General features: G+C 44.9%; 1 protein-coding gene across 1 annotated transcript in view; it reads left to right on the top strand.

Moving 5' to 3' along the window:
- The window catches only part of CALN1 (calneuron 1), a 404,054-nt gene that overhangs the window by 362,787 nt on the left and 25,634 nt on the right, over positions 1-15,633 (top strand). Inside the window, exon 5 of the mRNA XM_066592552.1 lies at positions 13,617-13,773. Within this exon, the coding sequence (XP_066448649.1) occupies positions 13,617-13,773 (157 nt within the window). The remainder of the gene's footprint in view (positions 1-13,616; positions 13,774-15,633) is intronic.

Here is a 15,633-nt window from a genome sequence, read left to right on the forward strand (position 1 = left end):
CCGTCCTTACGGGCGGTGGACACGTGTGAGCTGCGTGAAAAACATTGCTAAATCATACGCACCCAGCTACGCTTTACTGCTGGCTTCGCCATTTGCTTTCCTTAATTGGGAAAAAAAATACCTGCTCTGCCAGAGTTATAATAACTCTGCTACCCTCACGTTCTGTGACACATTAGCAGGGACACAGCACAGTTATTAAACTTAGATTATTCATTCACTAGAGGCAGTGGGGCCTTTCGTTTTCCAAAAAGGGAAAAAATTATATTTGGCCTGCAGTCTTGCGCCAATTTATTTCCTGCCTGTGAAATCAAATCACTGGTAATACAGCATGCTGAGGGGTAGGGGTAGGCCTAGAGGACGTGGACGCGGCCGAGGACGCGGAGGGCCAAGTCAGGGTGTGGGCACAGGCCGAGCTCCTGATCCCGGTGTGTCGCAGCCGACTGCTGCGCGATTAGGAGAGAGGCACGTTTCTGGCGTCCCCACATTCATCGCCCAATTAATGGGTCCACGCGGGAGACGGTTATTAGAAAATGAGCAGTGTGAGCAGGTCCTGTCCTGGATGGCAGAAAGTGCTTCGAGCAACCTATCGTCAACACGCAGTTCTGCGCCGTCCACTGCTGCAAATCCGAATCCTCTGTCTGCTGCTCCTCCTTCCTCCCAGCCTCCTCACTCCACTACAATGACACCTGCTCAGGAGCGGGAACACTCCCAGGAACTGTTCTCGGGCCCCTGCTTAGATTGGGCAGCAGCGGTTCCTCTCCCACCAGAGGAGTTTATCGTCACTGATGCCCAATCATTCGAAAGTTCCCGGGGTCCGAGGGAAGAGGCTGGGGACTTCCGCCAACTGTCTCAACAACTTTCTGTGGGTGAGGAGGACGATGACGATCAGACACAGTTGTCTTGCAGTGAGGTAGTAGTAAGGGCAGTAAGTCCAAGGGAGCAGCGCACAGAGGATTCGGAGGAAGAGCAGCAGGACGATGAGGTGACTGACCCCACCTGGTGTGCAACGCTTACTCAGGAGGACAGGTCTTCAGAGGGGGAGTCAAGGGCATCAGCAGGGCAGGTTGCAAGAGGCAGTGCGGTGGCCAGGGCCAGGGGTAGAGGCAGGGCCAGACCGAATAATCCACCAAGTGTTTCCCAAAGCGCCCCCTCGCGCCATGCCACCCTGCAGAGGCCGAGGTGCTCTAAGGTCTGGCAGTTTTTCACAGAGACGCCTGACGACCGACGAACAGTGGTGTGCAACCTTTGTTGCGCAAAGCTCAGCCGGGGAGCCAACACCAACAGCCTCACCACCACCACCATGCGCAGACATATGATGGCCAAGCACCCCACAAGGTGGGACGAAGGCCGTTCACCGCCTCCGGTTTGCACCCCTGCCTCTCCCCCTGTGCCCCAACCTGCCACTGAGATGCAACCCCCCTCTCAGGACACAGGCACTACCGCCTCATGGCCTGCACCCACACCCTCATCTCCGCTGTCCTCGGCCCCATCCAGCAGTGTAGTTCAGCGCACCGTTCAGCCGTCGCTTGCGCAAGTGTTCGAGCGGAAGCGCAAGTACGCCGCCACGCACCCGCACGCTCAAACGTTAACCGTCCGCATAGCAAAATTCATCAGCCTTGAGATGCTTCCGTATAGGGTTGTGGAAACTGAGTCCTTCAAAAGTATCATGGAGGCGGCGGCCCCGCGCTACTCAGTTCCCAGTCGCCACTACTTTTCCCGATGTGCCGTCCCAGCCCTGCACGACCACGTCTCCCGCAACATTGTGCGCGCCCTCACCAACGCGGTTACTGCCACGGTCCACTTAACTACGGACACGTGGACAAGCACAGGCGGGCAGGGCCACTACATCTCCCTGACGGCACATTGGGTGAATTTAGTGGAGGCTGGGACAGAGTCAGAGCCTGGGACCGCTCACGTCCTACCCACCCCCAGAATTGCGGGCCCCAGCTCGGTGGTGGTATCTGCGGAGGTGTATGCTTCCTCCACTAAAGCACCCTCCTCCTCCTCCTCCTCCTCTGTCTCGCAATCAAGATGTGTTAGCAGCAGCATGTCGCCAGCAGTCGGTGTCGCGCGGTGTGGCAGCACAGCGGTGGGCAAGCGTCAGCAGGCCGTGCTGAAACTACTCAGCTTAGGCGATAAGAGGCACACGGCCCACGAACTGCTGCAGGGTCTGACACAGCAGACCGACCGCTGGCTTGCGCCGCTGAGCCTCCAACCGGGCATGGTCGTGTGTGACAACGGCCGTAACCTGGTGGCGGCTCTGCAGCTTGGCAGCCTCACGCACGTGCCATGCCTGGCCCACGTCTTTAATTTGGTGGTTCAGCGGTTTCTGAAAAGCTACCCACGCTTGTCAGACCTGCTCGTAAAGGCGCGCCGGCTCTGCGCACATTTCCGCAAGTCCCACACGGACGCTGCCACCCTGCGCACCCTGCAACATCACTTTAAGCTGCCAGTGCACCGACTGCTGTGCGACGTGCCCACACGGTGGAACTCTACGCTCCACATGTTGGCCAGGCTCTATGAACAACGTAGAGCTATAGTCGAATACCAACTCCAACATGGGCGGCGCAGTGGGAGTCAGCCTCCTCAATTCCTTTCAGAAGAGTGGGCCTGGTTGGCAGACATCTGCCATGTCCTTGGTAATTTTGAGGAGTCTACCCAGGTGGTGAGCGGCGATGCTACAATCATTAGCGTCACCATTCCTCTGCTATGCATCTTGAGAAATTCCCTGCAAACCATAAAGGCAGCTGCTTTGCGCTCGGAAACGGGGGCGGGGGAAGACAGTATGCCGCTGGATAGTCAGGGCACCCTCCTGTCTATTTCTCAGCGCGTACAGGAGGAGGAGGAGGAGCATGAGGAGGAGGGGGAAGAGACAGCTTGGGCCGCTGCTGACGGTACACCGGCTGATTGCCTGTCATCCTTTCAGCGTGTATGGCCTGAGGAGGAGGAGGAGGAGGAGGATCCTGAAAGTGATCTTCCTAGTGAGGACAGCCATGTGTTGCGTACTGGTACCCTGGCACACATGGCTGACTTCATGTTAGGATGCCTTTCTCGTGACCCTCGCGTTGCACGCATTCTGGCCACGACGGATTACTGGGTGTACACACTGCTCGATCCACGGTATAAGGAGAACCTGCCCACTCTGATTCCCGAAGAGGAAAGGGGTTCGAGAGTGTTGCTATACCACAGGACCCTTGCGGACAAGCTGATGGTAAAATTCCCAGCCGACAGCGCTAGTGGCAGAAGGCGCAGTACCGAGGGCAAGGTAGCAGGGGATGTGCGTAGATCGAGCAGCATGTACATCCCAGGCAGTGCAACAGTCTTTAAGGGCCTGGCCAGCTTTATGGCTCCCCACCAAGACTGTGTCACCGCTCCCCAGTCACGGCTGAGTCGGCGGGAGCACTGTAAAAGGATGGTGAGGGAGTACGTAGCGGATCGCACGACCATCCTTGGTGACGCCTCTGCCCCCTACAACTACTGGGTGTCGAAGCTGGACACGTGGCCTGAACTAGCCCTGTATGCCCTTGAGGTGCTTGCTTGTCCTGCGGCTAGCGTCTTGTCGGAAAGGGTGTTTAGTGCGGCTGGGGGAATCATCACAGATAAGCGTAGCCGCTTGTCAACCGACAGTGCCGACAGGCTAACACTCATCAAGATGAACAAAGGCTGGATTTCCCCAGACTTCTGTTCTCCACCAGCGGACAGCAGCGATATGTAAGCAATACGTAGGCTGCACCCACGGATGGAAGCTACGTTCTCTCTCACCATCCAAAACGGGGACATTTCTGCTTCATCAATCTGTGTCTAATATTCCTCCTCTTCCTCCTCCTGCTCCTCCTCCTGAAACCTCACGTAATCACGCTGAACGGGCAATTTTTCTTAGGGCCACAAGGCTCACTCAAATAATTTTTCAGAACAATTTTTATAAGTTTCAATTAGCTTAAAAGCGTTGGAACTTTAACTTGAACCAATTTTTCGTTACACTGGGCTGCCTCCAGGCCTAGTTACCACTTAAGCCACATTAACCAAAGCGATTCACCTGCCATCTTGGTTGGGCATGGCCAATTTTTACTGAGGTACATTAGTACTGTTGGTACACCAATTTTTTGGGGCCCTCACCTACAGTGTAATCATAGTAATTTCTATGTTCTTCGCCTGCACTCATGGTACAGAAAGGTGTGTGGGGTTGGCCTACACTTTAGCTACATAAATGTCACTTGTGCCTTGGCTATACTAAGGCTACTGAAATGGAACTAAGACTGCGCTCCCGCTATACTGCTGCTTCGGAATTGTTACTGGGGCCTGTCTTGAGTGCTACTATTGCTTACATGGAACGAAGACTGCGCTCCCGCTATACTGCTGCTTCGGAATTGTTACTGGGGCCTGTCTTGAGTGCTACTATTGCTTACATGGAACGAAGACTGCGCTCCCGCTATACTGCTGCTTCAGAATTGTTACTGGGGCCTGTCTTGAGTGCTACTATTGCTTACATGGAACGAAGACTGCGCTCCCGCTATACTGCTGCTTCAGAATTGTTACTGGGGCCTGTCTTGAGTGCTACTATTGCTTACATGGAACGAAGACTGCGCTCCCGCTATACTGCTGCTTCAGAATTGTTACTGGGGCCTGTCTTGAGTGCTACTATTGCTTACATGGAACGAAGACTGCGCTCCCGCTATACTGCTGCTTCAGAATTGTTACTGGGGCCTGTCTTGAGTGCTACTATTGCTGACATGGAACGGACACGTGGAGAGGACACGTAGTGCCTCAAAAACATCCCCCTCCTCCTCCAACAGGGAAAACATTGTTGGCAAATGCCTTTGCATTGGTTCGTCTGGTGGCAGTCCAAGAATTTCACCTTTACCGACACTACAAGAGAGCCCCCCCACCATCCCCCCGCCACGGCCCACTTAATCCTGGCCACATTCCGAAAACCAACAAAATACAACCGTGCTACTAGGTCCGCAGTCACCACCACATTACCACCAACGCGGTTACTGTTAAGGTGCATATAACCACGGACACGTGGAGAGGACACGTAGTGCCTCAAAAACATCCCCCTCCTCCTCCAACAGGGAAAACATTGTTGGCAAATGCCTTTGCATTGGTTCGTCTGGTGGCAGTCCAAGAATTTCACCTTTACCGACACTACAAGAGAGCCCCCCCACCATCCCCCCGCCACGGCCCACTTAATCCTGGCCACATTCCGAAAACCAACAAAATACAACCGTGCTACTAGGTCCGCAGTCACCACCACATTACCACCAACGCGGTTACTGTTAAGGTGCATATAACCACGGACACGTGGAGAGGACACGTAGTGCCTCAAAAACATCCCCCTCCTCCTCCAACAGGGAAAACATTGTTGGCAAATGCCTTTGCATTGGTTCGTCTGGTGGCAGTCCAAGAATTTCACCTTTACCGACACTACAAGAGAGCCCCCCCACCATCCCCCCGCCACGGCCTACTTAATCCTGGCCACATTCCGAAAACCAACAAAATACAACCGTGCTACTAGGTCCGCAGTCACCACCACATTACCACCAACGCGGTTACTGTTAAGGTGCATATTACCAGTCTGACTGGGGCATGCAGACACCTTGACAGAATGAATAGTGTGTGGCACATAGGTTCCCCATTGCTATGCCCAGGTGTGCAGCTCCTGATGGCGGTGGCACAGGATTATATTTCTCATTGCTTCTGTACAGCATTGTGGGCTATCGCCCCGCCCCTATTAAAGAGGGTCGCTACCTAGCCGTGCCAACCCTGTGCAGTGTGTGCCTGCGGTCCCTCGTCGTGGCAGACGCACTTCTAAATAGACATGAGGGTGGTGTGGCATGAGGGCAGCTGAAGGCTGCGCAGGGACAGTTTGGTGTGCGCTGTGGGGGGGAGGGGGTGCGGTTGGGCAGCATGTAACCCAGGAGAAGTGTCAGTGGTGTGTCATGCAGGCAGTGATTGTGCTTTGTTGGAGGTAGTGTGGTGCTTAGCAAAGGTATGCCATGCTAATGAGGGCTTTTCAGAAGTAAAAGTTGTTGGGGGGGGGGGGCCCACTCTTGCCGCTATTGTGGCTTAATAGTGGGACCTGTGAACTTGAGATGCAGCCCAACATGTAGCCCCTCGCCTGCCCTATCCGTCACTGTGTCATTCCCATCACTTTCCTGAATTGCCCAGATTTTCACACATGAAAACCTTAGCGAGCATCGGCGAAATACAAAAATGTTCTGGTCGCCCATTGACTTCAATGGGGTTCGTTGTTCGAAACGAACCCTCGAGCATCACGGGAAGTTCGTTACGAATAACGAACACCCGAACATTTTGGTGTTCGCTCATCTCTAGTCTTTAGGCAATGTAATATTCCTCTTTTGATTCTATTTGATTCCATTGTTTTCAAATTGCGAGTTTCATACACGTCTTCATGGCCACTCTTTTTGGAGTACTTCCCATAATACCCATCATAGCTATTTTGTTTTAAAGCCGCTACGTGCCTCTGATTAAAAATTTCTTTGGTCTAAATAAAGTGAAACAGGGATGATTCTCAGATGAAAAATGTGTTGTGTGGGCAACATGTTCAAAGCAAATGAATTCTCTACTGTGGATGGTAAAAGAATGAACCAGATTATATATTTTATCCCATGCAGCACAGACATGGTGGTATATTATGCAAGCTGTCCATGCGAAAAAGTTTATGTAGGGCGTACCAATAACTTTAGATCAGGACTTAGAAACGTGTCAGGGACACTGTTGCAGTGAAGCCGAAAGATGATAATCAGAGTCGTAAACCGATCCCTAGGCATTTTGAATTACACCATAATTGTGATCCGAGGGGTTTTATGGTCAGGGGTATTGACAGAGTATGCTGTGTTAGACAGGAAGGCAAAGTTTTTTCCACTGGGGTTGATGGTTCTAATGATCAGTTACTGCACTTTTGCACTGTAACTGATCATTATGGAAGCAGTCAGAGGGTTCTAGCACTGCCAGACCCTTCTGAGACTGGACGAGGGATGCACACATTTTTTATTCAGATTTTTTTTGCTTAAAAGTGCATATTTTAGTCTGAAAAATACAGTTTATTTTACGTAATTAACTTTGAACAATGTGAAGCCCCTGTTTTGTATATCAAACATATCTATGGTATTTATTAATCTATATATAAAAATTTACTATTAGCTATTCATCCATTTTGGTGTGCTAGGGCACTTTACATGTGTATTTAAAAAAATAATAATATTATAATATCAATAAAAATATATTAATTCTTAAATGGATGGCATTATGTGTTTTGGTTTATATGTCTTTAAACCAGCGTGACTTCTTAAATATGTAAGGCCAATAAAAGTTTTGAGGTTCTTTTACAGGAATGTTGGTTCACACATTATCCAAAGGATTCCACAAAATTATCTAGTGGTAGCTCTTTACTTCAAAAATGTTAACATATTTTGTTCTGTAGATGTTTCAGCAATGGGTACGACACTGTAGCAACATCCATGTTTTTACTGAAACACTACTGAATTCTTTGCCCTTGATTCTGACACTTATTTATTAAAGTCTGTTTGAGTTCTCAGATTTCTTTGTAGCTGAGAATGCTCCGTGGCAGCATGAATAAGTAAAGTTACAGATACCCGAAAGTGAGCAGCCTGTGACAGGATGATTACATGTCACTTTTAGGCAAAGTAAGAAACAGAGCTGTTAAACTGGCACACTGGAGTTCTGTATTAAAATTGGAGCCTAGAGTCATGTAAGTATTTAATCACTAGGGATTGTCATAAAACCACTGGAATATTAGAAAAAGACAACAAACCATGACTCAACAGAACTCAGTATAACACCAAGATTTTTACCATAGTCACAAGCAATGCCATACAAAACCACAAAATCACCAGATGCACACCCATGAGCAGTGGCGGATTAAGGCTACCAAGGGTCCGGGGCTGTATAAAAACTGTTCTTCCCCACAGACAAGTCTGAGGTTGAAAAATAATTTGATATTTACTATGTAGAGATGATACCAGAACCAAGCTTATTACATAGATAAACTACGACAAATAAACTTACGTTTCCCTCTGTAAGGCTTAGGCTAGGGCTAAATGGCAATCATGGCAAAGGCAGTGTGACTAAAGATTGCTGTGTAGCCGTATGACCTCGCCCTTTCAACGGTTGTCAATGGTGTCGCAGCATGAGTTGCAGGTTACCTCAACCCACAGGTCGCCGAAAAAATCCAATCTCCTTCTAATTTTTGTGCCCTTTGCATCAGAGCAACTTGACTCACACCTGGCTGTTTTGTACCTTAAGGACCAGACACTTTTTAGGGATTCTACCCATGTGTTGGTTTTACTGCCCTATTTTTTTTCCTTCAGCTACCAAAATTATTTTTATTGCATTTTTTTTCCTGTAACATATAGGGCTATTTTTTAAATATTTTTTTCACTCTCCTTTTCTCCCCCGTTTTTTTTTTTAGTTTTATTGGGGTTAAAAGACCTCTGGGGGACTTTCACGTTTGTCTGTTTTTTTTATTTGACACGTTCCCACTGTAGCTGGGGCATCCATAGGAGCCCCAGTTACAGGGAAAAACATCCCCTGTAGTGACATTAGTCACTGGCAGAGGGGATTAGGGTCTTCTGGGACCCTGTAGCTCTGCTGTAGCAGGGAATCCCAGTGGTCACAAGGCCCTCCGGGTTCCCGTAGTGGAAGTTACACTCTTGCTTCCTTTACTTTTCAGTACATAGCGCTCATTGAGTGCTGTGTACTCGGGGAAGGAGAAGACAGAAAGGATTAAAACCCCCTCCTGCCTTCTCCTCCAGGTTATCAGCTGTTACTAACAGCTGACAACACGTCCTGCTTCTGATTGATGGCAGGGGCAGAAGGCTTAAATCCTCGTTGTATTTTAACATACGGCTGGGCTTTAAGCCCGAGACCAGGCACCGTGAATTTACAGTGCCTGGTCCTAAACGGGTGAAAAACCATGGTGCAAACTTTGTTAAAGGTTCAGACTTATTAAATATGCTACAAGCATCTGGATGTTATCACACACATGTACACTTATTTACTTGTGCGCATATAAAGCAATACACCTTAGACTCTGTTCATATCACATTTTTGTCTCCGTCCAGGGACCCCGTCTGGGTGTCTGTTTAGGCTTTTAAGGACACAGCCCCTTTTTTCACTTTTGGTTTTGCCTCTCCACTTTCAAAAAATCCCGACTTTAATTTTTCCATCAGCAAGTTATTCCCTATCCTGTGGATAGGAGAAATTTTTTTCTTACAATGATAAAAAACTTTTTTCCATTAATTTTTTACTTTTTTTATGTCCCCATCGAAGACTTGACTTTGTGATCATTTGATTGCTTCTAACATATACTGCAGTACATCTAGTTTTTTGTAAAATAGCATGTACACTTAAAAGGGTTTTCAAACAAAAAAATTGCGAAAAGAGCATAAACCATTGTTCACTTTTCAGGTGTCCCAGAGCTCCAGCCTTACCACTCTGGTTTGATTTCCTTTGCTCCGATCTCAAAATCTCCTGCAGTGGTTTTTTGATGTTCCTTTTTTCACATGGCCACTGCAGCCAATAACTGGCCTCAGCAGTTCCTTTGCTATTCATGCAAGGTCAGTAATTAGCTGTTGTGGTCACATTAAAGATGAACAGCATGTCGTTGCTGCAGAAGCTTCTGGAATAGGATCATTGTAAACCAGACCAATGGCACTGGAATGCTGGGACATTTAACCCTTTCCAATCCAATTTGTATCCTGGTTTTCCTACTCTTTTTCTGCTGTTATAAAACAGCGCTATATGCTGGCTAAAGCCAATACTGCATGAGGTGACACGTTGGATACGCTCCGACAGCAGAGAGGCTGGCAATATACAGTAAGAGAACCCCGACGGACGTCTTCCAACATCGGAGCTGTACAACCTTAAATCATAATGTCTTTAGACGTCAGACAGTGGATTGGAAAGGGTTAAAGGTGTTTTTTGTCCTTTTTTTTGCACACTTTTCTGGTCCTTTTTTAAAGTCGAAAAGCTACATGTAATAAACTACAGGACAGCTGCGGGGTAAGTTGCTGAAAAAAAATCAGTTAGATAATACAGAATAAATTCATCATATGATTCTATGATACAGAAAAGGAACATTTTGGTGATACGTCAATATATTTCTTAGGGCTTATTCAGACCGGCATATATCGGTCGGATTTTCATGCCCAGCCGATATACCCTGCCCCTCTAGCACTGAGCTCCCGCCCCCTCTCCACCCCTCCCATTGTAAACAGTGGGGGGGGGGGGGTTGCGGAAAGGGGGCGGGAGCTCAGTGCACTAGTTCCCGTCCCGCCTCCTCCACTTGCAGAGAGGAGCAGCATATATATCACCCAGGCGTGAAAACCCGACTGATATACGTCCTTATGAATAAGTTGTAACATTATGTGCACAGCCAGGAAGTTCCTATAATTCACCCTTTAAGATGTATAGACTGCAAACCAAGGACATAGAAAGTTGGTTGCATTAAAACAAAGTACACAAAGTTTATGTCAGTCACACCTGGACTGTTGTAACATCTGTGACATGGTTAAAAAATAATTTAGGGAGCTCATGGCTGATGCTATTTTTATTTGATCAGCATGAAAAGCTATTAGCCTTCGAGGAGGAGGTCACTAAAACAGATGGATGGACTTTCAGTAATTTGATTGTAGCACAGCGGAGAGTGCATTATTTTCTGCATATACTTTTTCCTTATGCTGATCTTCTCTTGTTCAGTGTTTTGGTTGACATCAAGTAGAATGGGTCAAAAGAAATGAAGTGCCCCAATTAATCATTTTAAGGATTTGACTGCGTTGGTAACATAAAATTATCCATTTAAAGCACTGAGGAGAAAATGGATTCATCTTCGACTTCATTTACTTTCCACAATAGCAGTATAAAATAAGAGTATTTGCAAATGGCTTTCATTTTTAGACACTGGAAGCTTAAATTGGCTAAGTAGTCTCTTTGACATGATGTCTACCCATCAATAAGTTTATAATTGGAGAATTAATATGAAAGAACATGATTACATGGTATTGCTTTAAGCATGCATTGCTTTATTCAAAGACCAAAACCTCAATTTTAGCTTACTGTAATAAAAATATTATGTTATGCTATATACATAAAGCGATGACAGATCATGAAAGGTGACCTACACAGAAGGATTGATTTTTTTAAGGATGAATAAAACATGAATCTACTGTTCAACATTGCCCTGATTTTCCCAATATCTTAGCTAAAAGTATTATTTGTTTCAATGTTATTCACATTAAGTAGCTAATGACCTTATTTCTTAGCTATTGGACAAACGACTGACTTTTAAAGAGAATATTATTAATGGCCTCTCTGAGCTGCTGGGAGCTACAATATCAGGCACAGCCATGACTAAATATATGGTGCTATGCATAGTTAGCCACTCGGGGTAAATAAGAACAAGTTACTTGTCCTTCCACTATAGCAGAACAAAGTGGATTATCTCACCACAACAATCCCTGTCCACCACACTATTAGGACTTACTGCATGTATGAATGTTACATGGTAGAATGGAGAGCCACTCAGTAAGATTCTGGTGAACATGGTGCATATGTTGTATTGCATCAGCAGGCATTCAGTTGAATGGTCTGCAAGTAAGTTTAGATATTATCTGCAGTACTCACTGTAGGGCAAATGTGTAGCTTGCTGTGGAACCCTGGGGTAATGACAATCCATATGCACTAATAGGGATTATTGCTGGACAATCATGGGGTCTTTTGTTAAAACCCGGGCTGCTAATTTCAAAACTGTGGCTGCTATAATATTGGACTGCGGGACAATGCAGAAAGGGAGAAAATTAACCCCTTGAAGGGTTATCTCATACCATTCTTTTTGAAAAAAATGACCAAATATGGAATTCATAGGGCAACTGTTAGCTGAACTCACAACTGGCTGAGTGATTGTACTCAAAGAGTGGTCATAAATGGCAGCAGCTCCAACTGGAAAAATGTCTCAAGTGGGCTCTGTCTTGGGCCCAGTGTTGTTGAATATTTTTATAAATGATCTTGAGGGGAAATGGATTAAATTTGCTGATGACACAAAGCTAGGAAAGATAGCTAACACTACAGATTCGAGAGAGAGAATTCAAAAAGATCTAGAAAAGCTTGAACAGTGGGCGGCGGTTAACAGAATAGTATTTAAGAAGGAGAAATGCAAAGTCCTACTTCTTGACAAGAAAAATGCAAAAGCACGTACAGAATTGGAGGAATTGAGCTAATCAGCAGCACATGTGAAAAAGACTTGGGTATACAAACAGATCATAGAATGAGAATGAGTCAACAATGTGATGCAACAGCAAAAAAGGAAAACACAATTTTGGGATGTATTAAGAGAAGCATAGAGTCTAGATCACATGAGGTAATTGTTCACCTTTACATCTCCTTAGTAAGGCCTCATCTGGAATATCTATCTGTTTTACCAGGATGGTGAGCAGTCTACAAAACATGTCCTATGAGGAACAGTCAAGCGATTTGGGAATGTTTAGCTTGTAAAAAAAAGGTTGAGAGGAGACTTACTTGCTGTCTACAAATATCTGAAGGGCTGTCACAGTGCAAAGGGATCAGCCCTATTCTCATCTGCACAAGAAAATACTAAAAGCAATGGGACGAAACTGAAAAGGAGAAGACATAGATTAGATATGAGAAAAATGTTCTGATAGTGAGGGTGAGCTAGGAGTGGAACAAGTTGCCATGGGATGTGGTGAGTCCTCCTTCAATGGAAGTCTTCAAAGAGAGGCTGGACAGATATCTGTCTGAGATGATTTAGTGAATCCTGCATTGAGCAGGGGGTTGGACTAGATGACACTGGAGGTCCCTTCCAACTCTACCATTCCATGATTCTATGATCTTTAAACATTATATGAAAATGATTTACATGCAGTCACATGTACTGTATTTTAAGGGGTTGTACCAAAATTACAATTTATCTCCTATCCACTAAGGTGGAGACTAAATGGAGCACTGGTCACTCAAGTGTGCTAGTGTTCCGTTCACTTTCAATAGGACTGCCGAGATACTCGGGCGGCAAGCACTCGGATATTTCTGCCTGCTCCATTGAAATGAATGGAGGGCTGACAAACATGCTCAGCCAATGCTCCATTCATTCTCCTGCTACTGCAGGGGAAGAAGTGACTGTGGAGAGAGAAGTGACCCCCATAGGGACAAGTAGAGATCAGTGGTGGTCACTTCTTGAGATAAGCAGGGGTCTCATTGGTAAGACCCCCACCAATCAGCAAGTTATTCCTTATTCTGTGAATAGGGGATAACGTTTATTCTTGGTACAACCCCTTTAAGACTGTACTGTCTGTAGCTGGAATGCCTCTGCCTCTCACATGGCCATGCTCCTGCTTATGTGATATCCCATAGTCATCTCTCCTCTCCCCATTCCTGTTTTATATGCCTCTTATCTCTTCTTCTCCCTGGCTCTTCCCTTTCCTTGTCTCTGTCAGGATCTTGTTTCAAATTTTGAGCACTAGTATTTTCTAAATCATCATAAACCCCTGATATAATAGAAATATGCCAGCCGTTCTAAGAATGTTTGTATTATTCTGGTAACAAAGATGCTTATCTCTCTGCAGTTTGATATGCAAAGGATAACACTGGAGGAATTAAAGCACATTCTTTATCACGCGTTTCGGGATCATTTAACAATGAAGGACATTGAAAACATAATCATAAATGAAGAGGAAAGTTTAAATGAAAATTCTGGAAATTGTCAAACAGAGTTTGAAGGAGGTAAGAAATATTTTGTGACTTTACTGCAATTGTATACAATAATGGATTCCAGCAGTTGTATAAAAAAGGTCCAAATCACGATGTAGCTGTTCGTTTGGTTAGCATTATCATGGCAATGCATATTGTAACAGAAAAGTAGCATCGTTCATTAACAGTTGATAAAAGTGATAAGTATGCTCTAGTCCTTATCTATTAAAACTAGTGCATACAAGCATTGGAAATGTTGCCCCTTATAGACAGGAACAATTGTAATCATAACAAATATTTTAGAAAGTACTGCAGACACGATACCGCTAAGTCTCAGCAAATAGCAACAACCTTTGTTATTAACCCCTAAGGGCTAATAACCCCTTAGTAATGGCCCTATAGTGTTTTTACGTTCTGCCATTGCAGGACATGTATGGAGGGAGATTGTGCATCTATCTCCAACACCCGTGGGGTGGCTTGATAGACTAGCTGTCAGAATGTAGTATGATGTAATGCTGTAGCATTACATCATACTGCAGAAGCAATCAAGGCATTGCTAGTTGTCGTCCCCTCTGGGGACTGAAAGAAAATGTAAAAATACAAAACAATAAAGTTTTACTAGTTATTAAAATATATAAAAAGTAATAACAGTTAAAAAGAAAAACCCTTTTGCCATATTTACAATAAAATAATTTAAATATTACAGCAAAAATACGTATTTGGTATTGGCGCGTCCATAAAAGTCCAATCTATCAAAGTGATGCATTATTTACCCCCATACGGTAAACAACGTCAAAAAAAAAAAGAATGCCGTAAATGCGCTTTTTTGGTCACCCTGTCTGCAAGAAAAAATATAATTAAAAGCGATGAAAAGTCGTATATATTCAAAAATGGTACCAACAGAAACAACAGGACATATCGCACAAAATGAACTATGTCAACAGAAAAATAAAAAAGTTATTGTGCATAGAAGATGGAGACAGAAAATAATTTAAAACAATTAAATAACTTTAAAAAAATTTTAAAAAAAAGCAAAAAGAAAAGCCCCATATGTTTGGTATCGTAGTAATCGTAGTGACCCATAGAATAAAGTTATTTTGTCATTTTTGTTGCAGTTTGTAGAAATAGGATGCACCGAAATATGGCGAAATGTCTTTTTTTTTTACATTTCACTGCACTTACAATTTTTTAAAAGTTTTTCAGTACATTATATGGTACATTAAATAGTACCATTGAAAAATACAACTGGTCCTTCAAAAACCAAGCCCTCATACAGTGATGTTGATGGATAAATAAAGGAGTTGCGATTTTTTTAAAAGGGAGAAGGAAAAAACGAAAATGGAAAAACCAAAACACTCAGTCACTAAGGGGTTAATTTAGATAGGGTACGTTCAGATATTTCAGTAAATAGACTGCCCGCATGCGGATTTTGCCACAGATTTTGCTGCAGATTTCTTGTGGCACTACTGAACTGGACTTATGGTATTCAATTCCAGTTCAATAGATTCACGGGAATCCAGGCATTGCAGCCATAATACAGACACTAAATGTGTGCATATTACAACCTCCTGAAAGCAGTCTAATGTTCAATAACCAGTGTAAACCCTTCTTTACAGACTAGGAGAACATTTGTAATGGCCACATCAACTATAATTTGAGGATGTTATCATCCCAATGCCCTTGTTGGATGGCTAACAAACTCGCTGATTGTAGTATTTGTTGTTTAACAGTAGCTAGCATTGTGAATGATATAAACCATTTGTAAAGTAAGAGTACAAAAATTGATTCCACTTGGCTAAGAATAATCTTCAGTACTGTACTTCAACTTCACGCAAAAAAGGTGTTTGTTATTTGCCATTTCAATATTTTTGCTTTATTTTGAGGACTATATTA

The sequence above is a fragment of the Eleutherodactylus coqui genome, chromosome 1, assembly GCF_035609145.1.
Source record: "Eleutherodactylus coqui strain aEleCoq1 chromosome 1, aEleCoq1.hap1, whole genome shotgun sequence".
Taxonomy (NCBI): domain Eukaryota; kingdom Metazoa; phylum Chordata; class Amphibia; order Anura; family Eleutherodactylidae; genus Eleutherodactylus; species Eleutherodactylus coqui.